At 39.4% G+C, this 27814-nt stretch overlaps 1 protein-coding gene across 1 annotated transcript in view; it reads left to right on the top strand.

The window, feature by feature from the left end:
- LOC117979316 (aldehyde oxidase 2-like) overlaps positions 1–27814 on the top strand; it is a 127881-nt gene that overhangs the window by 24425 nt on the left and 75642 nt on the right. Inside the window, 6 exon segments of the mRNA XM_063595089.1 lie at positions 1075–1227; positions 4574–4622; positions 11660–11816; positions 14371–14432; positions 16181–16237; positions 23270–23392. Of these exon segments, the coding sequence (XP_063451159.1) occupies positions 1075–1227; positions 4574–4622; positions 11660–11816; positions 14371–14432; positions 16181–16237; positions 23270–23392 (601 nt within the window).

A 27814-nucleotide genomic window follows, 5' to 3' on the forward strand; every position in this document is an offset into this window, starting at 1 on the left:
CTTTGTTGAGCACTATAAAAATAGTGGCAAATTTAATTAGACCTTGTGGAATAGTAACAATTTTAGACTTAGAAGATATTACCTTAATAGATGATCCTGTATGGAATCAAAACTGGAAGCACAGAGCTCATTAAAAAAGAAAAGAAGAGAAAAGAAAAAAAAGAAAAAGGCTATCCAATTAAGCATGGTCAACTATTTGCAAATTGCCCTCATAAATATTTATTTTATACTTGTTCATTTCATTTTATTGTCAGCTATCACAGCCATTGGTTTTAGAGAAATAGAGAAGAGGAAAACTTTGAAGAAATTCTGCCCATTAACTACATCTGCTAATTGAGAAAAGTCCAGTTTTCAACTGTAGCTGTGAGACTCCTCAATCTTGCTTGGGAAAAAATAATGGCCTGTGAGAGGAAGGTCCCCATCAGCTTTAGTTAATCTAATGTTCTATGTTTTTACCGTATTTCTGCTGTTCAACAATAGTTAGCCTTACTCCACACTTCAATGGGGTCGAAGAGCCACAGTGGCCCATACTTCAATGGCCTCCGAGAGCCAAAAGCACTTTCTATACCATCTAGTCAAATACCTAATTTCCAGATAAAGCAAGCCAGGCCTAGAGAGGTTCCAGGATTTTCCTAAACTCACCTAGCTACTTAGTGGCCAGGCCATGGTTAGAACCTGGGTCTCCTGGTGTACTCTGTGTTTTTCAATCCTACATGGTTGCCTGACAATAAATGCACACATAGTTAATTCTCTAGTAAGGCGCTATATTCATTCATAACTTAGTCAATAATTATTTCTTCAGTTGGAAATTTGACATTAGACATCTCATCACTGATATGTAGGATTCTTATAAGTCAAGATTTAATTAAAATCCATTTTGTTCTTTTTAAGCTATAAGAGATGGAAAAATAAATATGCAAAGCAGTGGATTCTATTATGAATCAATTAGGCAACTATTCTATGTGTTTTGTTATCCATGGTGGGTTTCATTCATTCTTGTTCAGTTTGTGAGCTGTAATAAAGTGTGTGTTTTGTCATTGACATCAGCATTAAGTCTGCATTTGTCTACTGCAGAGAATGGCAGAGAATGTTCTTTTGGGGTCTCCATTTGAGACCCCATTTTCTTTTGGGGTCTCTGACTTTCCAAGGGGAGATAACTACCTGGATCACTCCAGGAACCCAGAAAGATCTTCTGAGGCTGAAACTTAGGTACCCCAGCACCCTCCTGTTATGATGGGAAACCTTAGTTCATGGGGAAGCAGGAGGACCCCGTTTTCACTTTGTATACTGAAAACCTAGATTAGCGAAAGGAGATGTAAGTTGCAGCATCTACTCATAAATCAAAATACATTCCTGGGTGATTAAAATTCACCCCCTGTGCCCAACTCGTTATGTAATTAATACATCTGGCTCATAAAGAGCAATCTGGCCTCTCATTCCAACTCTAGAATGCAATTAAATTTTCTGAGGCTAAAATTTCCATTCTTTTAAAACGTCAGTAAATAATAAAATGGATGTTTTTTTATTGGGTTCTAGAGTGAAAAAATCCACAGATGATTTACTGCTTGGATCAAACTCAGTTCCAATATAGGGGAAATTACTGAGGAGGAAAACAAGCCACAATTGTAATAGTTTTATTTCACTTTATTAGGATCTGTAATTATCACTTCTGAATCATAGTGTGATTTGCAAAATGAAATCTAGCTGACTTATTTCCCACCAATGATAATCCTTCTGTCTTTTAGGGCCTGATATGAAATTCAAAGAAGTTTTCCATCCAATTATTATCCATCTTGCAAGGATTTTGGAATTATTTATAGTGATTAACATAAAAGAAGGTGCGTTCTCATTTACTGTAACAAGATCCTGATGTTGCAGATAGTTCTGGTAAAGCAAGCTCAGGCTATTTGACGCTAAGCAAATCATGAGATCATGTGGCTGGAGGAAATCATATTTGACACTGTAATGCTGAACCACATAGGATCTTTAGAATGTCTGCTAGATTCAGAAAATCCTGGTAAAGACTGTACATCCTCTGTTGAGATTCAATTTTCTACACAGAGCTGGGGCTCAACAAAATGTTTGTTGTTCACCCAGAAGTCTTTCAGCTGTCTCTAACTACCTCCACGATTCAGGGCGTACTTAGCCTTTTTCTTCCCTCCAGTAGCAGATGAGAGCAGCAGATGAGAGCAAGCACCGTTTTCGCAGGCCACAGAACTTCGCCAGGTATTCCTTCGGTTTTCCCTTCTCTAACTCAGAAGAACCAATTTTAACAATTGTTTCAAAGCTACCCAACAAGGAGAGGCATGGGTGTTTTCCCCAAAATTTAGGACTCAATTCTTTAGATCAACATTTTTTGGTGAAAAGTACAGGTGGAATAAAACTATTTTTAAATACTCATTTGTTTATTAATTTTATAGGTAATTAGGCTTTTACCAGGCACCAGGCACTGGGTTACCTGCTGGTAAATCAATCCCCCCGAAAAAAACATGAATTCTTCCCTAGGAACTAATAGTATTGTGGGAAATGTGGCTATATAAAGGAATAATTACAGAGTGATGCAATAAGTGTATTTGACATAAATATTTTCCTTTATCATTAGTGGAATATTTCTCCACAATCTATGGAATGCATTCAAAATTGACTTTTTTTGGATTAGCTCAGTTTTAGTGACTTTTAAATTTTGATTGAGGAAAATCTGGGATTTTTAAGGAAAAGACAAAAATAGATACCCGCTTAAATGCTACATACACTAATTTTGAAGGTATATATAAAGTTGCAAGCACTAGTAAAATAACTTGTGTTTGTTATGCTCCTCAACACTTTTCCCTGTATTTTCTACAAACGAATCTCTTCGATAATAAAAAGTAGGTTTTTTAAATGTTGCTTTTTTTCTTGTAGAAATGCACAATAAGAGCATGCATAATGCTAGAAAAACTTTGACCTAAAACAGCCTTTTCAGTCATTTTATAGTTCTCTGAATAACTGGAAAATTGTAGTTTACACACACTCACACACACACATACACACACCCCCCGTAGGTTTCTGTTGCTGATTTTACCTGCGGTTTCAACACCGCTGAGTCAACTTCATGGTGCTGGCCCTTTATCTGAAAAATTGATTCATTCTCCCAGTCTTTGCCTTTGAACCTAAATCACCTTGTTGTTAATATCCTTTGAACATCCTTTGAACTCTCAATAAATATCTGTTTTATAATCTCAAAGGGCAAAAACCTCTATTTGTAAGTTTTCAATGCCAAATCACAGTCATGTTAAAACAGGTCAAATAAGTGTATGTTCTGAGTTCAGGGTGTAATAGGAAAAGCCATAGAGACGTAGGTAACTTATGGACAGTTACCTTCTTTCTAGATGAATCCTTAGATTCCTGAGCTGGGATGCCTGGTCTAAGTTGGTCTATTTGGTAAGCAAAACAGAACCTTATTGAAGAAAACTCTGCCCCAAAATGTCGCATCTGTTTATGCAAATGAAAATCAAACCATTCTTAAGCAACTGGTCTCGGCTTCAAGAAGTACTGTAAACAAGTCTTATTTAAAATGAGAGCCACAAAGCCTACTTCAGCTTCTGTTTACAAGAGCCTTTTCTCTCCAGTTTCCCAAAATTAAAGCATGAGCTCCCTCTGCTGAGTGAATTCACATTTGTTGATGAAACAGAATCCAAAAACATTTGTATATTACCTATTGAACCATTATGTTCCTGTAAACATAAGCAATTATAAATATAAAACATATTTATATTTTCTTTTTTTCAAACTCATAATACAGAATGGGATGGAAAGGTAAAGAAAAGTAATTCACAAGGTAGAGATTCATTAGTTGAGGCTTTTCAGTTTCATAACAAGGGTCCTGAGCAACAGCTGCTGGTACGGCAATGCTTTGTAATCACCATGATGAGTTACCAGGGGTTGCTTGCAAGCACCCGTTCTCACAATCACCCTATTACCCAGCTTTGGTTCTTCATAGCACTTATCGTATCTGAAATTATAACTGACATATTCAATTGTGTGGTTATGACTGTCTTCCCCTAAGAGAATGTTGACTTCCTGACAGTGGATAACATGTCTGTGCTTTCAGCCCCTAGAACATGCCTGACACACAGTAGGTGCTCCGATTTGTTTTATGAATTGAGGGAGGCAGAAAAGCAGGCAGGCAGGTCAGCATATACCTATAGTGTCACTTAGGATTATGGTTCAACTAGAGAATGATTCAGTGCCAATCACATGGAACTGGATACAAATTTAGTAGGAAATGATAGAGATAAGAGAGCCAAAGGACGTACGGTGAAAGAGGTGTGGAATTCAAGCTCAACTATAAAGATGGGAAGGACTTGGTGAAGTTAGACAAGGAAACAAGCATGGTGTTAAGCACTGAGGATACAATGACTTAAAGAAAAAGGCCTGGACTTTGCTCTCATGAAGCTTATAATCTGATGGGTAAGACAGGTATCAAAGAAATAAATAAATGAAATGCAAAACTGCAATTGTGACAAGTGCTATGAAAGAGTGGAATGTGATGTTAGAGGAGCAGGTAATAGGGTGACCCAAACTTATTGGACAGTTATGGAAGGCTTCTCTCAGCTGAGATGAAAGGAAGGGGGAGTTACCAGGTAAGGAGGGTGGAACAGCACACACAGTGTGCGGGAGACTGGAGGCAGTGCCTGTTGCTGGAGCAGAGAGCAGGGGAGATGGTGGGAGAGGAGCTACCCAGCACCTGATGAGGAAAATCTCTCTTGATCCTTAGGGCAGAGCGCAAAGCATGGCTGTAATGGTTCTGATTGCTTTTCAGGGATTCTGAATCATGTTTACTCTCTTTTCCTCACTTTTCTATATTTACAAGGTAGTCTACAATGAAGATGTGTTATTTAATAATTTAAAAAGGGGTCTTTTATGAAAGAGAGTGGTGGCATTATACGCCTACTCTGGCCTTTCCGACTTACCCTCTTCTTTCCCAGGTTTACAGAATAGTAATGAAGGTGTCTCACTTTCAGAGCTGACCCTGGCCTCAGCCTGGCCTAGGTGAGGGACATCCTGGCTGATGTGGTCCCCAAGTCCCAGAGAACACACAGACACATCATGCTCTCTTGAAGCATCTGAGAACCCTGGCTGGACAATAGATCAGGAACGTGGCAGTAGGTTTTCTGCACCAATTATCTGGGTGTGGGTAGTTTAGTGAGGAAAGGTTGTATCATTCATGATTTCTACCACTTTCTGCTGTATCCATTGGTGTTTTTCACATGATTGAAGTATTAGATTGCCTAATTTCAGACCCTTGTGGATAAGCCACTTAAATGCCCAAGTTTTCAGAATAGGGAGCCAGAGGGGAGGTGCTGCCTTCCTGGTCCACCCACCCATGACCTGGTTCATATCTGCAATTGTCTGTTGAGAATCTATCCAGTCCAGAAATGTCTATCTTTAACAGCTCCCTAAGGGGTTCTTTAACTTGTTACTTACAGAGATAACTGATGGGTTCATTGAGAACAATTGACCTGATAACAAATATGAATGAGAACCACACAATTAACTCAACCTTTCAGTGTAATTCTGTATTACTCCAATTATGATATATGATATATAGCTGTAAAATATTGACTACAAATATACATGTAATTATCAACTATAAATAACAGCAGCAGCATTATCCTTGCTAACCCTCAATGCCTCTGTATGAAAGAATCACTGGATTGTTTCTATGGTCCGGTCTGCACCCTCCTCTTTGATTACTGTGGCTTGGTGTTTCTGCTAGCCTCTTCTGGATCGTGTGACATGCACATTCTAGGCTGCCTGATTACAACAGTTCTATCTTTATAGGAGGGCCTTTAACCAGCGAGGTTCATCTCAGTCATTCTAGCTGCAATTTGTTGCTCAAAGTAAATTCTTCAATGATGAAATCCCCATCAATGGCCTTTTCCAGGAGGCAGCTTCCCCAGATCAAAGGTTGTCAGGGTATGTTGCCCACAAGCCATCTCTCCTCTGCCCCCTCTTACATCTGAATCTCTCGGTATATTGTCACCTCTGTGCTCCTTGAATCTGCACTGCAGCCATGGGTAGGTTTTAGTGGTGATATCTTGGCTGGGAGATCAAGTTTTCCCACCCTGCAGATGTCGCTGTCTCTGGGATGCTGCCTAGTCTCCTCTTTCAAACCCTCTCTGGCTCAGCTCCTGCCTCCCCCTCCACATCTCACCCCAAACAGCCCTTGCTCCCTTTCTTCCCAGATATACTCTACTAACCCCACCCACCCACCACCAGCTGCAAGCACCTGGGGTTACTCTCCTTAACTATTTCCTATTATCAAGCAAGCTAGACATGCAGAGTTGGAAAATAAATTCTTCATATGTAAATCACTGGAGTCCTCTCCTAATCAGAAATTAGAAGTGGGTGGCATGGAAGTGATTTTCACGATTTGTCTTCACAGTTCTGTTTCGCCAATAAATAAAGGGATTAGTGATTCCTCTAAAACATTTTAAGATTTGCAAGAAAATCTCTCATTTATGCTGGCACTTTTTATTCTAATTGCTGAGACTGAAAAGAAATGTCATTCTCTATTTAATTCAGTGTTCATAATAGAAGCCCTGAGGTTGCTGATTAATTTTTATTTTCATCCTTAGGAAGTCAACTGTTAGCAGAATTTCAACTTCTGATCTCATTCCTGCTTTGGGTGTAGGCAATTGCGTACTCAACCTTGCTTCAAAACATGAGCTACTGAATTCCCTCAGAAGTGCTGATGTCAGTTTTATAAGTGTATTGAATGCAGAATTGTGGAATAATATGAACCTGTCATTTAAATCATTGGTTACCATACTAACTTTTCATTTTGCTGTGGATAGAACTGGAAGCACAGACATCGTCAGGATAGTGGATGAAAATGACACACTTTAAGTGATCAGGAAGCATGTGTGAAACCATCTCAATCTGTCTTTCTTCTTATCTAGTCACTATCAAGAGACAAAGCACTTGTAATTGATTAATGTTATAAAGCAAGACTAGAATGTAATGAAGCATAGAGTTTTATTTTAGAGGCAGTTTTATTTTAACAGCTTTATGGCTTCCTTTTTGTCTCAGACTTGTTTGCTTAGGTTCTAAAGAGATCATTTACATTTTTAAAGATTTATACTTTGGTACTCTGAAGGAAAAAGCATACTTTTTTCTACCCTCACACACCACTCAACCCAGAACACTTCTGATGTCAGATGTGTGTGGGATTTTTCCTCACACACCAAGCAGTTCTCCAGTGGACACCAAGTTAATTTAACTCAATTCTGACACTCCCTACCTGGAGACAGTGTCAGGCCCCACAGGTTGAGGGCTCAGTCGTACAAGGCAGCCCTCCTTTTCAGATGCCAATCACAAATCCAGGCCTCTGCAACTTCTGACCTATAGGATAGAAATTGGGGGCTCCCATGACCCCTTTCTCAGGTTTGGTTAATGTTCTAGAGTGACTCACAGATCTCAGGGAAACACTCTACCTACAGTTACCCATTTATTATACAGGATATTACAAAGGATACAGGTTAACAGCCAGATGGAAAAGATGTATAGAGGAAGGGATGTGGGAAGGGGTGTGGGGCTTCCATGCCCTCCCTGGGCACGCCACCCTGCAGGAACCTCCATGCATTCAGCTATCCACTCATCTGAACCTTGACCTTCTGGGTTTTTATGGAAGCTTAATTTCGTAGGCATGATTGATTACATCATTGGTCTTTAGTGAGCCACTCAACTTTCAGCCTCTCTCCTCTCTGCATCGGGGGTGGGCTAAAAGTTCCAACTCTCTAACTGCAAGGTTGATTCCCTTGGCAACCAGCTCCCATTCTCAGGCTAACCAGGAGCCCACCAACCACCACCTCATTAGGATAGAAGATGCTGCTGTCGCCCAGAAAATTCCAAGGGATTAGGAGCTCTGTGTCAGATGTACCTGTCACTGAGGAAATTACAAAGGTCTTAGGAGCTCTGTGTCAGGCCTGGAGATCAAAGACCAAATGTTAAAACCAAAGATTCTTCTAGTGCCCCTACCTACCAGGGTTTTAGGAGCTCAAGAACTGAGGTCAGGGACCACTATATGTATTTTTTATTATCTCGCAATTTCATAAGTAACTTTTATGGGGAAATGTATAACTACAGTGAAATCCACTGAAGGGGATTCATGAGAATCACAAGATACCCTTCATAGTGCCAAGGGCCCATTGAATAATACAGACCTTGTCAGGTACATTGATTTGAAAGGAAAGTTCTAGTAGGACCAGCCTGAGGAAGTGACTCTACATGGTGAAACAAAAGACAGAACAGAACACTTCTTGGTTTACAAACTACATGAGAAAAAATCAGTCTCTTTTTCACTAGACTTTTGACCAAAGAGTGTGATGGCCAATTTGACCCACTGCCTTACACGTCAAACTGGTTTCTGAATGTCTTTGACCTCTTACCAAAAACCAAACTCACCTTCAAAGGATAAAGATTTATCACCCCTGAGACTACAGACTCTGAAAGAATATCCCCCAGAGTTCCCACAATGTCATGACAGCACTATTGAGACAAATGTATAATCTCTCCCAAGCTGGCCATTTCAAAGAGAGTAACATTTATTTGTGTGGCTATGTTTTAGGATTTGGGTTTAAAATAATCACTGGACTTTAAGGTTGTTTCATTTATTGATGTTACTGCTGGCATTTGTATTTCATCAGCCAATGTCACTATTCTCATGAGTAATATATCCGCTTTTATCACCATCACTCTCCAGACATTTCAACTCTTCAAAATCACTCACAATCTCTCTCCCCACAACACACCCCTCTGTCTGTCACTGTCACCACATTTACCCACTGATTCCCACCATTCTTCCCTGTAAGTTGCACACTGTAATCTTGACAGAATGTTCCCCATAAACTGGCGGAGTTCTGCTCCATTAGCACAGGTAGGAGACTGTTTTCCCAAGACAGGGCTCCCAGATACATCTGGATACAACCAGAATCTGGGATAGTCACGATATTATGTGTGGCTATTTTTCAATTTAATTTTAATTTTAGCATGTATTTTCAGAATAAGAAATCCTAAATTTAATAATAGTAGTTTCAATAGTATATAATATCTTTAAATGAAATTTTTTTTCCTTCCTAGTGGAAGAAATACAGCAAATTCCTTTAAATGGTCATTTTCTTGCAGGAGCAACCAATGCAAGCCTTAAACCAGAACAAGTCCTAGTTTGTTTTTTATTCCTCTCTCTAGAAAGATATGAGATTATAAAGTTTAAAATGTTCACTTTCATCTGTTTGCTTTTATTGCTTTATTTTTATCTTGGATTGAATACAGCATAATAAAAAGTAGAATTTGTAGCAAATATTGTATACATGCCTAGGTGCAAACAATAACAGATTAGATGTCAATCTGTGTCATTAGAGAATTTCAGGACATTGCATCGTTCTCTTATCCTTCTTCTTCAAAAGCTCTAAAAACCTAGGATCCCTGGAATGACAAGTCATATACTTGAAAGAAATAAATAACCTTATTGTACAGATGAGGAGATTGGGGCCCAAATATGTTTAATTATTTCAACAAAGTTGCACAGTGAATGGGTGGCAGAACCATGACCAAAACCCACCATCAGCCTCAGAGAAGTTAAGTGGAATAAAGAATTATTTATAAAATCTTTTTTTTTTTTTTTTTGAAACAGAGTCTCGCTCTATCACCCAAGCTGGAGTGCAGTGACGCGATCTGGGTTCACTGCAACCTCTGCCTCCCGTGTTCAAGCGATTCTCCTGCCTCAGCCTCTCGAGCAGCTGGGACTACAGGCATGTGCCACCATGCCTGGCTGATTTTTTGTATGTTTAGTAGAGAGGGGGTTTCACTACTTTAGCCAGGATGGTCTTGATCTCCTGACCTCGTGATCCACCCGCCTCGGCCTCCCAAAGTGCTGGGATTACAGGCATGAGCCACTGTGCCCGGTCTATAAAATATTTTATTTTGGCTTTACTGCCCAAGATTAATGTTTTCTTAAAACTAATAAGAACTTCAGAGAAATGTACAGGAAACCAAATGAGTTGTGATCATACTAAGATTCTGGTCCAATATGAGCTGTTCGTGTATTCATTGATGGGCAAAATGTGGCTTTGACTTGCTCTTTGTTTAATGGCAATACCTGCTTGCCAACCGAAAACTTGAACAAATGTGGATGGTACTATTGAATCTCTTCTTCAGCTCCAGATCAGTTCAACCAATAAATGAAAAGCGATGGCTATTGCCAGAACAGAGAAGAGCAGCACACTCATTTTGTTGACACCTTCCCCCACTATCATTCACTAATTCGATATTGATTGACAGTCTACCGAGTGGCACATGAGCACCAAGGACAGATAAATAGTGACGATTGCCACTATTAACCAGAAATATTGCTAGGTGTCCCCCTGCCCCAGCTATAATTTAGAGACATGGTGGAATAAATTAGAAGAATAAAATTAAACAAAGATTTACTACTGATAACTTGCTCCTGACCAACAGAACCCAATATGCAGAGTCTGTGCTGGTTAATTTTAGGAATGCTAGGACTTCAGAAACATTTGCCAAATGAGAAGGCAGATGATATTGTGAGAATGGTGCCTATGACACGTTCATGAGTTTCCAGGAGGGTGTCTGCAGCCAGGAGTGGGGGCGGGTGGGAAGTTGAAGAAAACAAAGCAGCAGGTCCTGTCCCCTATCACCCATTGAGCATTCTTGCCACCCCCTAGGTTTAACCTAAATCAATTTATGAAAAAAGAATCAGATAAACCCAAATTGAGCAGCAAGCTGCAAAACAACTAGTCTGACTCTCCAAAATGTCAGTGTCATGAACAACAAAAAAGGCTGGAGAGCTTTCCTAGAGTAAAGGAGTCAAGAGAGTTAAGAAGATGACATCTTCACCGCTCCCATGGGGGAGATCGTAAATGCAGTATTTGTGTAATTGGAAAAATTCAAATATGAACTGTATGTTAAACAACACTATTGTTTCAATACTCATTAATAAGTCTCATTATCCTGACAATGATGGTAAGGTTACGTAGGAGAAAGCCCTCGTATTTTAGGAGTTACATGAGGCAATATTTAAGGATGAAGTGTTATGATGTCAATAGTTAACTCTTACGTGATTCAGCTAAAACCATCTGACGGGGGTAGCCGGGGTTAGCTACAGCAAGAGTGAGTGTATGTGGCATAATATTAACTGCTGGTGATCAGTGAATCTAGGTGAAGGGTATATAGGTATTATTACTTATTGTACTATCCTTGAGACTTTTCTGTAGGTTTGAAATTTATTAAAACAAAAAGTCAGCTGGGCGTGGTGGCTCACACCTGTAATCCCAGCATTTTGGGAGGCCGAGGCAGGCGGATCACCTGAGGTAAGGAGTTCGAGACCAGCCTGGCCAACATGGTGAAACCTCATCTCTACTAAAAATACAAAAAATTAGCTGAGCATGGTGGCACATGCCTGTAGTCCCAGCTACTGGGGAGGCTGAGGCAGGAGAATTTGCTTGAACCAGGGAGGTGGAGGTTGCAGTGAGCCAAGATCACGCCACTACACTCCAGCCTCCAGCGTGGGCAACAGAACGAGACTCCGTCTCGAAGAAGAAAAAAAGAAGTCGTTCTTGTTGTATTCCAGTGAGAGTTTGCTTCAGCTTTCCGACAGGCCTCACATCAGCAAAATGCCCTGGCGGTTATGAATGCTGGAATGAGAGTCCTTTTCAAAGATGGTACAAACACCATTGTGGACTTCAGTGTCTATATGGAGGAGGTGGCCCTACTACAGTCGGTGCAAATAAATTCTGTCAGCAGCTTATCGGAAGGTGATTTATTAACTTACACCTCAAACCAAATAAAGGAGCACCGTGTGTTGACCCTCCCACAGTTTTGCTTTCATGCTATTTTTCTGAAGTCCCTTATAGGATGAAAACCATGGAGCTCCTCTAATTCATACAAACTTCCCCACGGCAATGAAAATAAAAGTCTGAAGACTATGCAGCAATATAGATTTTAAAAATGGTTTTATACCAATCAACTATATCTTCATAATTGATCATTTATATTAAAATAATGACAGCATCTTTACTTCAGAACCCCGGTGGATATCCTGACATCTCCAAGAAACTCTTAGGTGTCCTAACAGACTTTCTTTTGACCCTACCTCAGGGGATGTACTCATACGAGGTCACTACGTTTTCTGAAAGAACAGAACAGCCAAGTGGAGCTGTGACTGTCTTTTGCCATGGCTTTCCTTTTTAATTTCCAACTGCTGTCATAGTGTCAGCTTTTAGGAAAGGATCAGCTGTGGAAATGCTGTATTCAAGCAATAATCAGAAAATACAATGGAATAACACTTCCCATTTACAGTAACAACCAAAAAATAACTCTAGGGATAAAATCAACAAAAATATGTGCAGGGCCAACATGAAAAGAACTTTTAAAATCTATTGGTGAACTTAAAAAAAAGACAAATTTAAAAAGGGAAAGACATAAGCCTTAGCTACAAGGACACAAAATATAACAATATCAATTTTCTCTTATAAATTAAATATAACACATTCCCAATCAAAACATCAACAGTGTCTTTTGAAAACTTGATTTTAAAGTTTATCTAGAAAGATAAAAAATGTATAATAAGAATAGTCAAGAGGGGAAACTAGCCCTATATAATATTGAAATGTATTCTATTACATTAATACATGTCTAGTAGTTACACATTATAGGTACTGATACAGGAGGAGAAAAACAGACCAACAGAACAATGTAAAGTCCTGAAATAGGCCAGAAAGTCAGGTCTCATTAGAAGCAAAAATGCACTTCAAGTAAGCCATAAAATGGAGCATTTAAGAAAGAATATTGGTACAACTTGCAAGCCATTTTAAAAACAAAGAAACATAAAGCTGTACTTCTATTTCCCACTTTACAATAAAAATAAATTCCAGATTGATTAAAGTTTTAAATATTAAAAACTATACTAAATATATGCATGCATTTAAAAAAATCCATAGCCTAAGGAACATGAAAGCCGGAAGTCATAAAGAAAAGACTGATAAATTTGACTATATAACAGAGAAAAGCATTAGTATAAAAAGAAACGCATTTACAGCAAAAACTTTTCTAAATCAATAAAAAAAGATTAAAAAAACAAAAAAAGAAAAGTGTACCCACTGGCAGGAAACTGGAAAAATAAACTATTTTGAGCCTCACTTAGAATTTTTAAAATGAAAATTAAAACAGCAATGAGATACCATTTTCCTCTATTAGATTGGCAACAATTTAAAATGTTGATAGTACCCACGACTGATTAAATTTGACACATTTTTTCCTCCGAGCATACTTTTCATATAATAAAGTTACTGAAACCAAATACTGTATTCTTAAAAATGGTCAGGGTTACTAAGAAGCCAGCAACAGAGGGCAGCAGAGACCTCCTCTGGGGCGTCCGCGTAGTTCATGTTCCAGTTTTACAAAAGCAGCTTTTTCTCTGCTGTGGTCTCTGACGTGTCAGAGTGCAGCAAAAGGGAAATGCGTCATCAGTTCTTGTCATCTCATTGGTGACAATGAGTAATCAGGTGGCGGTGGCGAGGTGGTGTCTCCGGGCCCTCTCTCCAGGCCAGAACGGGCACGTCCCACATGCGAGCAAGGCTTCTTGCTGTGCCGCCCGTCAGAGCCAAGTCTGTGATGGCGCCTCTGTTCCAGGTTGTTACAGAGCTGGGCAGCTCCTCAGGAAGTTGGCATTAAAGAGAGCTGGTGTTCAAAATCTGGATTTTCTTTTTTTTTTTTTTTTTAACCGAGAGTCCTTTCCCCTCAATAAACTTGACAAAGGAGATCAAGGAAACTAGGAAACTACCAGAAATTCTCATTTGCATTTCCAAGCAAACGCCCAGCAATCTTAGTCATATTAGCTGCATGGCTTTGGGGTTAGAAAGGAGGTGAGGTTGGGAGGGGAAGATAAAGGATAATATCAGAGTGAACAACACAGAAGAGGTCTGGCCAGCTGCCTTTCCTGCTTAGAAGGGCCACTGGGGCCAGAGCAGGCCTCCTCCCCCGGCTGTTGCGTCCAGGCTGTTTCCCACACTGTAGACCCCTTTCCTCCTTTGTAGACCCCCTTCCTCCTTTGGTCCTCTCTGCCCTCCCCTGGGTCTCCCATTTCAGACCTTGCTGTGCTTCCCAGTCCCCCACATGGAACTCAGACTCCAATTTCCATCAGTCAAGGGGTTGCCTCTTCAGGCACATGTCCTCAGCTCCCACTAAGAGGTCCTCAGCTTTAGGCCAGCTCGGCAGACTGGGGAAATGGACGCCTCTGCACTGACCCAGCAATGCTTATCCAGATCAGTGTTCAGGGAGCACCTTTCTCTCTATGTCCTGTGGATTCAGGGTCTGCCTGGTCAACGGCAAAGGTGTCTTTATGCATCTTTGGGAGGTTGGCCCGTTACTGGGTATAGAGTTAGGGAAAGTACAGCCCGAGAAATTAATATAGAATGCATGTGTATATACATACAGACATTTTTGTGCTTTCTTTTTATAAAAGTAAAACATGTCCTTTAATGGACATTCGACAAATACAGAAGAATATAAAAAGAAAATCAAAATATCCTGTAAACCTACCAGCTATATATGGCCATTGCCAAAGTATTTTTTAAATACTGTATTAAAAACTTGATTCTCATACAAATCTTAAGTAAGCAAATGTCAAAGATTTATTTAACTCGACAATGAGGGAACCAGCAAAATGATAAAACTGGATGAAAGTGAATTTGAGAGACTGAGCATATAGGCATGCCAGCACAATGACGAAGGTTGCTAGTTTAGGTAAAAAACCGGTTAATATCTTACAGGTAATAAAACTGTAACCTTTGAGGTTGCCTTCCTACAGGACAGAAATAATTTGATTCTTTACTGGAAAAGAAAATCTACATGTTCTTATGTAGCTTCACAGAGTCTAGCCCCCAATCAATAGTAAATAAGTTCAACAAAGGAACATTCCCTTAGAGAATGAGATAACCATGGAATGGACTTGCTAGACTGTGTTCCAAAATGCATTGAAAGGCCATTCAGTGAATCTTGTCTATTTTTCCAAGTTTTAGATAATATTTCTTAACATGCTATTATAATTTTAATAGACTTCCTTGTAATTTTAAGGATTATTAGGGTGTATATAAATATGTGAATACATAAAACACATTTTTTTATTTTATTATTATTATACTTTAAGTTTTAGGGTACATGTGCACAATGTGCAGGTTTGTTACATATGTATACATCTGCCATGTTGGTGTGCTGCACCCATTAACTCGTCATTTAGCATTAGGTATAGCTCCTAATGCTATCCCTCCCCCCTCCTCCCACCCCACAAAAGTCCCTGGTGTGTGATGTTCCCCTTCCTGTGTCCAAGTGTTCTCATTGTTCAATTCCCACCTATGAGTGAGAACATGCGGTGTTTGGTTTTTTGTCCTTGCGATAGTTTGCTGAGAATGATGGTTTCCAGTTTCATCCACGTCCCTGCAAAGGACATGAACTCATCCTTTTTTATGGCTGCATAGTATTCCATGGTGTATATGTGCCACGTTTTCTTAATCCAGTCTATCATTGTTGGACATTTGGGTTGGTTCCAAGTCTTTGCTATTGTAAATAGTGCCACAATAAACATACATTTGCATGTGTCTTTATAGCAGCATGATTTATAATCCTTTGGGTATATACCCAGTAATGGGATGGCTGGGTCAAATGGTATTTCTAGTTCTAGATCCCTGAGGAATCGCCACACTGACTTCCACAATGGTTGAACTAGTTTACAGTCCCACCAACAGTGTAAAAGTGTTCCTGTTTCTCCACATCCGCTCCAGCACCTGTTGTTTCCTGACTTTTTAATGATTGCCATTCTAACTGGTGTAAAACACATTTTTTTAAAGATCACATTTTATATATATAATCCTACATTCTTTTTTTTCAGATAATAGTATATCACAAACATTTTCCTATGACACTAAAGATTTTTCAAAACAGGATTTTTAATGGATATGTGTTTGTTTTTTATTCAAATGGATGTGCTATAACTTATTTAACCAATCCCCATTTGGGGGGACAAATAATATTCTGTAAATACTCTAAAACATAAATCTGCAGACATTTCCGATGATTTCCTTAGAACACATTCCTAAAAGTGGAATTTCTGTCTATTTTTTAGGTTCTTAAAACTGTGGCCTTTAGGAAGATGGTTTCAATCCATACTCTCAGCAACTGGGTATGAATGCAGCCCTTTCATCACAGCCTTAGCAACATTGGTTATCATATCCTCTACTCTTTGACAAATTTCTCTAAATTAGAGAAAAATTATCTCTCATTATTTGAATTATATTACTTTAATTAGTGAAGTTAGACCTTTTTCAGATGTTTATTTTCTATTGATAACTCTGTTTTTATGCTGATAAAATGTCATAAAAGGTAAAACTAAAGATAGACCTGAAGGGCAAAAATATAACAAAAGGGAAGCAAGAAGCCTCAGGGAAATGTGAGGGAAGGGACTTTGCAGGTGACCACGGTGGCTGGAAGGAGGACTTACAGTCGCATGCATGACATACAGCCATATTCACATGACCCTCAGGACCCCAGGCTAACTTGCTGCTGAACATCCAGGACTTACCAGGACAGGGAGGACAGAGCAGTGTCAAAATTTATTTTCCAAACCAGACAGCCTGATTCTCTTGCTGATCTGCTGTAGCTGGGCTGGTTGTTGGTCCAAGAAGGTTTACAAGATGGCAGAAAAAAAAAAAAAAACCCTATTATTTGGAAAGCTGCCTGGTGTTCATCCCCAGGATCACTGGGAGATATCTTCAAGGGACAGGAGTAGGCACTGTAACTGTGGTTACATGACATCACAGAATATAAGAACTGACATCCCTTAAAGAGCTTCACTCATGTGTTACGCCATTTGCCTGAATGGAGGGAGAGAAAGATTATCCTCACCAGACCTCCAAAGTCATAGAGTCCCAGATCAGTAGAAAACTCTCTTATCTTAGTTTACAAGTTCAAAGTGTTGAAAAGCATGAATTTAATCTTGTACCTTCATTTTGTAGGTTCAGAAACTGATGCCCAAAGTGCTTAAAACAAGCAAACAAAACCTCCTGCCCCAAGTTACTTATGGCAGAACCAGGGCTATAATTCACATCTCCCAGTTTCCCATCTGACACTTGGCCAGCAGTCTTCCTGCCTGAAGGGGGATCTCACACAGGCTGGCTACACAGTTCTCTAAGTTTTATGATGGTGTTAATCAGAGCACATGGACTTCCACTTGCCAATAGGGGAAACTTTTACCTCAAGTGGCCTCTCAGTAAGATCTGTTTCATAAAACATTCAGGTTTTCTCAGAAAAGCAGAGTTCCCCATATGCTAGCTGCCACAAAATCCATCTTCACTCATGCCCCAGTCCCTGCCCTGTCTCATCTTCATCACACCTACCCTCTTTAGCTTCAGGTAGATCACCACGAGGAAGAAAAGTTCAGTTTAGGCTGAATACAGACTAGTTTGGAAAGGCCTGCACCACGTAGAGCAGGGAAAGGCACGCCCATTTCTTAGTGGATGCTTCCGACTCATAAACACTCCTGCTTGATTGATTTGCTTTGTGTTTGACTTTGTATTCTAAAAATAGTGTGTAGATTCCCAGAAGCCCCCTTCCCAAGACCCCAGTGGGATGCCCCATCATGCCTCAGGTGGATATTAAACATGCCATGAGGGAGGCTGTATTTTGTGATGACATGCCTGCCCTAGCAGAAGAGCTCTTCCTGACTGTGGTTACCAGCGCCAGGCCACACGCTAAAATCATATAAGTAAATATGGACAGAATTGAGGGTTGGTAATACCTACCAGCCAGACGCCGTGGCTCACGCTTATAATCCAAGCACTTTGGGAGGCCAAGGAGGGCAGATCTCTTGAGCCCAGGGGGTTTTAGACCAGCCTGGGAAACATAGTGAAACCCTGTCTCTACAAAAATACAAAAAAAAAAAAAAAAAATTAGACGTGTGTAGTGGCTTGTGTCTGTGGGAGGCTGAGGTGGAAGGATCGCTTAAGCCTGTGTGGTCAAGGCTGCAGTGAGCCAAGATCATGCCACCGCACTCCAACATGGGCAACAGAGTGAGATCCTATCTCAAAATAATAATAACAATAATAATAATAAAGCAGACACTCAAAGGATTATCTATTAGCAATTAACCCAACTCAATACATTGAAATATTTCACAAAAAAGCAATCTCAACATATATCTTGATAAAAGAAAATAAAAAGCAGAAGGGCAACTGCAGGCTTGGGAGTGGATAAAAGACAAATAAACCCCTGTCAAGAGAGGGAGCTGGTATCTGAGGAGCTGAGCACTATTATCTCAGAACGTAAAGGGGTAAGAACAACTTCCTTAGCTTGTGACATCCCAAAGAGCTATGATTCTCTCTACCTTTTTTCTGAGCGTTCATCTTCAGAGGAGCCTGAGCTCCTAAGAGTGTCACATTTGAGCTTTGGTTTATTAAACAACTCAAGGGTACACCTCTCCTGGAAGGGGAGACTAACAAAATGCCCTACAAAGAATCCCCTTTTTGACCTGCATCCAGTAAAACCAAAGTCCTCTACTTTCCACAGTGTTAGCATGGTTTCATGCACTCCTGGTGGCATTCATGTGAAATATTCAGGGTTCTTAGGGTTTGTGTATTCACTTAGAAGAGGGCCACATTATCCTGTGCAACACTTGGCATCTCTGTAGGGTTTCTTCTCTCCCCCATTCCACTGACACCTCTGAGGCCCTGGCATTGCCTGGTGTAGTTGATGCCATAACAGTTCAGGATGTTCCTGGTAACAATTGCAGTGAAGAAGAAAGACTATATGCACAAGAGCTGAATAAAAAAGCAAAACCCAATGGTATGCTGTCTTCAAGAACCCCATCTCACACATAATGATACTCAGGCTCAAAATAAAGGGATGGAGGAAAATCTACCAAGCAAATGGAAAACAGAAAAAAGCAGGGATTGCAATACTAAGTTCAGACAAAACAGATTTCAGACAAATAAAGATTAAAAACTATAAAGAAGGGAATAACATAATAGTAAATGGTTCAATTCAACAAGAAGACCTAACTATCCTAAATATATATGCACCTAACACAGGAGCACCCAGCACCCAGATTCATAAAGCAAGTTCTTGGAGACCTACAAAGAGACATAGACTCCCACACAATAATAGTAGGAGACTTCAACACTCCACTGACAGTATTAGACAGATCACTGAAGCAGAAAATTAACAAAGATATTCAGGAGCTGAACTCAACATTGGACCAAATGGATCTGATAGACCTTTCAGAATTCTCCACCCCAAAACAACAGATTATACATTCTTCTCATTGCCACATGGCACATACTCTAAAATCAACCACATAATTGTACATAAAACAATCCTCAACAAATGTTAAAAAGCCAAAATCAACCAAAAACACTCTTGGACCACAGCACAATAAAAGTAGAAGTGAAGACTACGAAAATCACTCAAAACAGTGCAATTACATGGAAATTCAACAGTATACTCCTGAATGACTTTTGGGTAAATAGCGAAATTAAGGCAGAAATCAAAAAGTTCCTTGAAAATAATGAGAACAAACATACAGCATACCAGAAATCTCTGGGACACAGATCAGGCAGTGAAGAGGGAGACTCATAGCACTAAATGTCCACATCAAAAAGTTAGAAAGACCTCAAATTAACAACTTAACATCACGACTGAAAGAATTAGAGACACAAGAACAAATCAGAAAAAGCCCAAAGCTAGCGGAAGACAAAAAATCACCAAAATCAGAGCTGAACTGAAGGAAATCAAGACACAGAAAAAAAAAATTCAAAAGATCAACAAATCCAGGAGTTGGCTTTTTGAAAAAATTAATAAGATAGACCACTAGCTAGACTAACAAAGAAAAAAGATAAAATATTAAAATAAACACAATTAGAAAAGATGGAGGGAATATTATCACCGACCCCACAGAAATAAAGCAACCATCAGAAACTACTATGAACACCTCTATGCACATGAACTGGAAAATCTAGAAGAGATGGATAAGTTCCAGAACACATACACCCTCCCAAGACTGAACCAGGAAGAAATTGATTCCCTGAACAGACCAATAATGAGCTCCAACATTGAATCAAAAATAAATAGCCTATCAACCAGAAAAAGCCCAAGACCTTATAGATTCACAGCTTAATTCTACCATATGTACAAAGAAGAGCTGGTATCATTCTTACAGAAACTATTCCAAAAAATTGAAGGGGAGGGACTCCTCCCCAACTCATTCTATGAGGCCAGCATTATCTTAATACCAAAACCTGATGGAGACATAACAAAAAAAGAAAAGCCAATATCCCTGATGAACATTGAGGCGAAAATCCTTGCAAAATACTTGCAAACAAACAAAATACTTGCAAACTGAATCCAGCAGCACACCAAAAAGCTAATCCACCATGATCAAGTAGGGTTCATCCCTGGTATGCAAGGTAGGTTCAACATATGCAAATCAATAAATGTAATTCATCACAGAAACAGAACTAAAGACAAAAACCACATGATTATCTCAACAGATTCAGAAAAGGCTTTTGATAAAATTCAACACCACTTCATGTTAAAAACTCTCTCAGTAAACTAAGTATTGAAGGAATATACCTCAAAATAATAGGAGCCATCTATGACAAACCCACAGCCAACATTATACTAAATGGGCAAAAGCTGGAAGCATTCCCCCTTGAAAACTGGCACAAAACAAGGATGCTCTCTCTCACCACTTCTATTCAACATAGTATTGGAAGTCCTAGCCAGAGCAATCAGGCAAGAGAAAGAAATAAAGGGCATCCAAATAGGAAGAGAAGAAGTTAAACTATCTCTGTTTGCAGATGACATAATTGTATATCTAGAAAACCCCATAGTCATGGCCCAAAAGTTCCTTCAGCTGATAAACACCTTCAGCAAAGTTTCAGGATATAAAATCAATGTACAAAAACCACCAGCATTCCTATAAACCAAAAACAGGCAGACCAAGAGCCAGAAAGGCAATCCCATTTAAGATTGCCAGAATAAAGAATAAAATACCTAACAGCTAACCAGGGAAGTGAAAGATCTTTACAATGAGAATTACAAAAAGAAATTAAGACACAAACAAATAGAAAAACTTCTCATGCTCATGGATAGGGAGAATCAATATCATTAAAATGGCTATACTGCCCAAAGCAATTTACAGATTCAATGCTATTCCTATCAAACTACCAATGACATTCTTCACAGAATTAGGAAAAAAAACTATTTTAAAATTCATATAGAATCAAAAAAGAGCCTGAATAGCCAAGGCAATCCTAAGCCAAAAGAACAAAGCTGGACACATCACATTACCCAGCTTCAAGCTGTATTACAGGGCTACAGTAACCAAAACAGCATGGTACTGGTACAAAAACAGGCACATAGACCAATGGAACAGAAAAGAGAGCCCAGAAATAGGCCACACGTCTATGATCACCTGATCCTCAACAAAAACTGGAAAAAAAAAAAGAAATGAGGACAAGACTCCATTCAATAAATAGTGCTGGGATAACTGGCTAGTCATATGCAGAAGATTTAAACTGGACCCCTTCCTCACACCATACACAAAAATCAACTCAAGATGGATTAAAGACTTAAATATAAAACCCAAAACTATAAAAAGGCAACCTGGAAGACAACCTAGGCACTACCATCCCGGACATAGGAACAGGCAAAGATTTCATGACAAAAACACCAAAAGCAATCACAACAAAAGCAAAAATTGACAAGTGGTATCTAATTAAACTTAAGAGCTTCTGCACAGCAAAAGAAACTATCAACAGAGTAAACAGACAACCTACAAAATGGGAGAAGATATAGGCAAACTATGCAACTGACAAAGGTCTAATATCCAGCATCTGTAAGGAACTTAAACAAATTTACAAGAGAAAAATAAACAACCTCATTTAAAAAAATGGGCAAATGACACACACAGATACTTTTCAAAAGAAGACATACATGTGGCCAACAAGCATATGAAAAAAGCTCAATATCATTGATGATTAGAGAAATGCAAATTAAAACCACAATGAGATACCAACTCATACCAGTCAGAATGGCTACTATTAAAAAGTAAAAAAATAACAGATGCTGGCAAGGTTGCAGAGAAAAGGGAACACCTATACACAGTTAGTGGGAGTGTAAATTAGTTCAACCATTGTGGAAGGCAGTATGGTGATTCCTCAAAGAGCTAAAAGCAGAACTACCATTCAACTCAGCAATCCCATTGCTGGGCTTATACCCAGAGGGATATAAATCATTCTACCATAAAGACACATGCATGCGATTGTTCACTGCAGCACTATCCACAATAGCAAAGACATGAAATCAACCTAAATGCCCATCAATGATAGATTACATAAATAAAAGGTAGTACATATACACCATGTAATACTAAGCAAGCCTTAAAAAAAATGAGATCATGTCTTTTGTGAGAACACAGATGGAGCTGGAGGCCATTATCCTTAGCAAGCTAACACAGGAACAGAAAACCAAATACCGCATGTTCTCACTTATAAGTGGGAGCTAAATGATAAGAGGTTATGAATACAATGAAGGAAAGAACAAACACTGGGAGGAGGGAGAGGAGCAGAAAAGATAACTATCGGGTACTAGGTTTAATACCTGAGTGATGAAATAATCTGTATGACAAACTCCCATGACACGTTTACCTATGTAACAAACCTTCACTTGTACCCTCAAACCTAAAATAAAAGATTTTTTAAAAAAGAAAAAGACTATACGCACAGAGTGAAGTATTATGATAATAGCACCTAAAATTCTTATATCATATTAATAATAATGGTAGCTGCTATTCCCTGGTACTATTTTCCAGGCGCCTTTATACACATCACCATATGCAGTCCTTCTAACGACCTTAGATTATTTACTTGCAATAAGCCTTATTTCAGAACAAATTTAAGGGAACTAAGAACCCCGTTAAGTTGGCACAGTTATCTCAATTTTATGATGAAGACATTGAGGCTTATATAGTTTTAATCAATTGCCTGAGGCCACATAGCCTGCAGTGGCAGAGCCATATTCAAACCCAGCCCCACGCTCTAGGCTATAGGTCAACTGTACACACATCATCCCAACGCGTATCCCAACTGGGTTGACAAGGGCTTCACTGGTGCACATTTTTGTTCCCTTCTGGCAGTTAATTGGTCTGTGTTTTCTGCAGGCAATTTGTGTGGGTCAGATTTCCTGCACTGTGGCTGCTGACAAACATGATCATGCCAAGCAGGCCACAAAAGTGGTGAAGATTGTGTACCAAGACGTGGAGCCTATAATTGTGAACATTCAGGTAATGTCAACATCTGCTCAGTCTTTTGGTCATTTGGCAGCGAGTCTTTCCTGAAACTTCCAGAGCATGTGCTACCATGGTACTTGTGAAACTCTTTATCTTGTTGCATTTCCCAGCTGCTATGGAGATGGTATATATTCTCTTGTAAGTTTCAGTCTGCCTTTCTCTTACCACCAGATACTTCTAGCTGGAAATGTGTCCTCTTAGCCCACAATAGATCCCTAATTGTGCTCACTGCCCCTAAATACACCCGAAATGCTTCTGGTGTTCCCAACAGGAAAGTCCTAAATTCCAAACTTGACATTCGAATCTTAGGAAGTTCAAACCCTGGCCTCTTAGGTGGATTTTAACATTTGCCAGTTTGAAATGTATTTCCCTTAGCTCCTGTCCCAGGTTCCAAGTTCTCTGGTCCTTCATGGCCCTCAAGTCTTCTTGCTCAACATGGAAAAAACTGCTCACTCTCCAACAAATATGGAACACGTGCTCTTTCCCTGGGCTTTTCTGCACTTTTTGCCAGCTTCCTAGGTGCAGTGGTTCTTTTTGCACATTCCTGATGGAGCCACTAAAGAGAGAAATGGCATTATTACCTAGAGGAAGAATGGTGATAGGAATTACTTGCATTACATTGGCAGGATGGATGTCCTTCTGTCACCTAAGGAAAGAACCTAAAAATGTATCCACAAATAAATACAGTGGAATTGAGTCTCACATGAAGTCGGGTTCTAAGCAAACATAAAGAATGATCAAACTCGACCCTAACATACTACCCCACTACACCAAGGTAAACCAGATAAAGAGTATTAAAAATTAAAAGGTCAAAAGTAAAATCCAAAAAGCACAGGAGCAAAACATGGGAGAACTCAATAGTATTTCTACGAGTCAAACTCAAAATTCCTTAAGAGAAAAAGTTAATAAATTAAATTACATAAAATGGCACACTTCTGCATAAAGAAAAAATATAGTAAGCAGTCAAAACACAAGCATCAACTGGGAAAAATATTTGCAAGGCACACCACAGCCATCAGGCTAATTTCCTAAGTATATAAGGATTTTCTAGAAATCAAGGTGAAAAAGCCAAAAGAAAAATAAGCAAAGAATGCAAGCAGACAGCTCATGTGAAAAAATATAAATAGCCTTTATATATAGGAAGAAGATATGGTTTGGCTGTGTCCCCACCCAAATCTCATCTTGAATTGTAGTTCCCATAATCCCCATGTGTTATGGAAGGGACCTGGTGGGAGGCAGTTGAATCATGGGGGTGGTCACCTCCATGCTGCTCTCATGCTCTCATGATAGTGAGTGAGTTCTCATGAAATCTGATGGTTTTATAATGGGCTCTCTCCCCGCTTTCCTCTGCACTTCTCCTTCCTTCTGCCATGTGAAGAAGGACATGTTTGCTTCCCCTTCTGACATGATTGTAAATTTTCTGAAACCTTCCCAGCCATGCTGAACTATGAGTCAATTACACTTCTTTCCTTTATAAATCACTCAGTCTTGGGTATGTCTTTATTAACAGTGTAAGAACAGACGAACACAGAAGAGATGCTTGGTCTTACTGAAAATGGAAGAAATTTAAGTTAAAACTTACAATGAAATGCCATTTTTAATCTATCAGGTTGGCAAACATACAAAAGTTTGACAATATATTCAGTTGCCAAGCTGCAAGAAAACAGGCAATCTTGTCTCACTGATAGGAGTATAAATTGGAACAACCTGTATGAAGGGAAATTTAGCAGTATCTGTCAAAATTCCAAATGTATGTAGCCTTTAACCAGCAACCCCACTCTGAGAATTTATCCTGTAGCTTAGCTTGTCTATCTGTGAAATAATGTGTTTCCAAAGTTATTCTTTGCAGCATTGTTTGCAATAGTAAACTACTGGAAACAACTCAGGTATCCATTCATCTATACAGTGATATTCTATGTAGCTGTGTTTATATGTTATATATACAGCTACATAGAATTCCATTGTATAATACATATAATTCTATGTAGCTGTATATATAACATATAAATACAGCTACGTAGAATATAGCTTTATATATTATAAAATATATAAACAGAATGAGGGTTGGGCATGGTGGCTCATCTCTGTAATCCCAGCATTTTGGGAGGCCAAGGTGGGCGGACCACCTGAAGTTAGTAGTTCAAGACCAGCCTGACTAACATAGTGAAACACTGCCTCTACTAGAAATACAAAAATTAGCCGGGCATGGTGGTGCATGCCTGTCATCCCAGCTACTTGGGAAGCTGAGGCATGAGAATCACTTGAACCCAGTAGGCAGAGGTTGCAATGAGACGACATTGTGCCACTGCACTCCAGACTGGGCGACAGAGTGAGACCCCGTCTTAAAAAAAAAAAAAAAAAAAAAGAATGAGGACATTCTCTAAACACAGCTATAGAAATGCCACCAAGACCAAGTTATACTGACAAGTGAAAGGCAAAATGCAAAAAAAGTGTACAACGTGAAGAGGGTAATAATATAGATCCATATTTACTTGTATTCGCATAGAGAAACTCTGGGAGAATACATAAGCAGCTAATAATGTTGGTCACCTTTGGAGAGAATGAGTGGAAACTAGACAGAGGGAAATGGGTGTGGGCAAGCCTCCACTGATTATATTCTGATTCTGTTCCATTTTTAAACCATTTGAATGTGTTATCTAATTTTGAAAAAGAAATTCTAAAAATAACCTTGAAAAATTCCTTAAATTGTTCATAAAGTACAGAACATAAGCACACTAAAGCTTGAGAACAACTTGACTAAAATAAGCAACAAAGGTTAAATTTCCATACAGGTCTAGGTATTGAAATCATTCTCCTGTAACATACCCATCAAATTCCTAGCTAAGAATGGAGGATGGGAGGAGAATTCTAAAGTCTGCTTCCAGAGTTTAGACTAACCTAATATTAAGCCTCCATAATAGATCGTGAGTATTAAAGGAGATAGAGGAGTCCCAATGTCACTGAAGGTTGAAGTTCATAGGTAAGTTAAATATGCCTACGTGGGGCTTCTCTAGGGTGATCATATTTTCTGAACTGTGCCAGGTCAGATGTGGTCTGAGAAGTGCAGCTGTACCCATGGAGGCACTAGGACATCACATTTGAAATCTGTGATGTCCTGTGGTTTTCAGTGTGAGGGATGTAGATGTGACCAGTGTTGGAAATCTTGAATTGCACAACACTTTTAGTAGCATTTGGTAGCTATAATAAAAATTATAGCCACCAAACACATGGCAGAAGGAGGTAGGTGGGGAAAGAGAGACAGAGGTAGAAAGCCTGAGGATGGAATCTTTAGTGATTCTTTCAGTTGAAGTTATTAAATTCTCACTTCTATCACCTAGAGAATTGCACCTGTAACCACCCAATGGGTTCACCTTGCCCCCTGCCTAGACAGAGCCAATTTATCAAGACAGGGGAATTGCAATGGAGAAAGAATAATTCACACAGAGCTGGCTGTGTGGAAGACCAGAGTGTTATTATTACTCAAATCAGTCCCCTCAAGCATTCGGGGGATCAGAGTTTTTAAGGATAATTTGGTGGGTGGGGGAAGGACAGTGAGTTGAGAGTGCTGATTGGTTGGATCAGAGATGAAATCATGAGAAGTTGAAGCTCTCCTCTTCTGAGTCAGTTCTTTGGTGGGAGCCACAGGATCAGATGAGCCAATTTATCGATCTGGGTGCTGCCAGCTGATTTGTCAAGTGCAGGGTCTGCAAAATATCTCAAGCACTGATCTTAGGAGAAGTTTAGGGATGGTCAGAATCTTGTAGCCTCCAGCTGCATGACTCCTAAATCATAATGTCTAATGTTGTGGTTAATTTGTTAGTCCTACAAAGGCAGTCTACTCCCCAGGTAAGAAGGAGGTTTGTTTTGGGAAAGGGCTGTTATCATCTTTGCTTTAGACTATAAACTAAGTTCCTCCCAAAGTTAGTTCAGCCTATGCCCAGGAAGGAACGAGAACAGCTTAAAGGTTAGAAACAAGATGGAGCCAGTTAGGTTAGATCTCTTTCACTGTCTCAGTCATATTTTTGCAAAGGTGGTTTCAAACCTGATAATTCCCAGATGTCTCACGGGGTATGAATTCAAGGGCTGCTCATATATAGTTTTTTGATACCAGGTCAACTTAAAATTTGTATTTATGGGTTGATTACTAAATGGTTCACCAAATCTTTCCAATTGCCCTGATTCTTCTCTGCACTGCCTCCAGCTTCCTGAATGCAAACAAACTTTATTTCTCAATACCTTTGGTTATTCATAGATTTCTGAAGTTTTTCCTTCATAGTTAGGTAAAAAGAATTGTTTTTTAAGATTTGTATTCTCCACTCTTTCCCTCACTTCCTCCCTCACATACACCCATTTATTCTTCATAGCTGAAGTCCCTGTGGGTTTTAATGAAGACTCTTTCAACTCAGTGGGTGCTGA

This window comes from Pan paniscus, chromosome 13 (assembly GCF_029289425.2).
Source record: "Pan paniscus chromosome 13, NHGRI_mPanPan1-v2.0_pri, whole genome shotgun sequence".
In the NCBI taxonomy this organism is placed as follows: domain Eukaryota; kingdom Metazoa; phylum Chordata; class Mammalia; order Primates; family Hominidae; genus Pan; species Pan paniscus.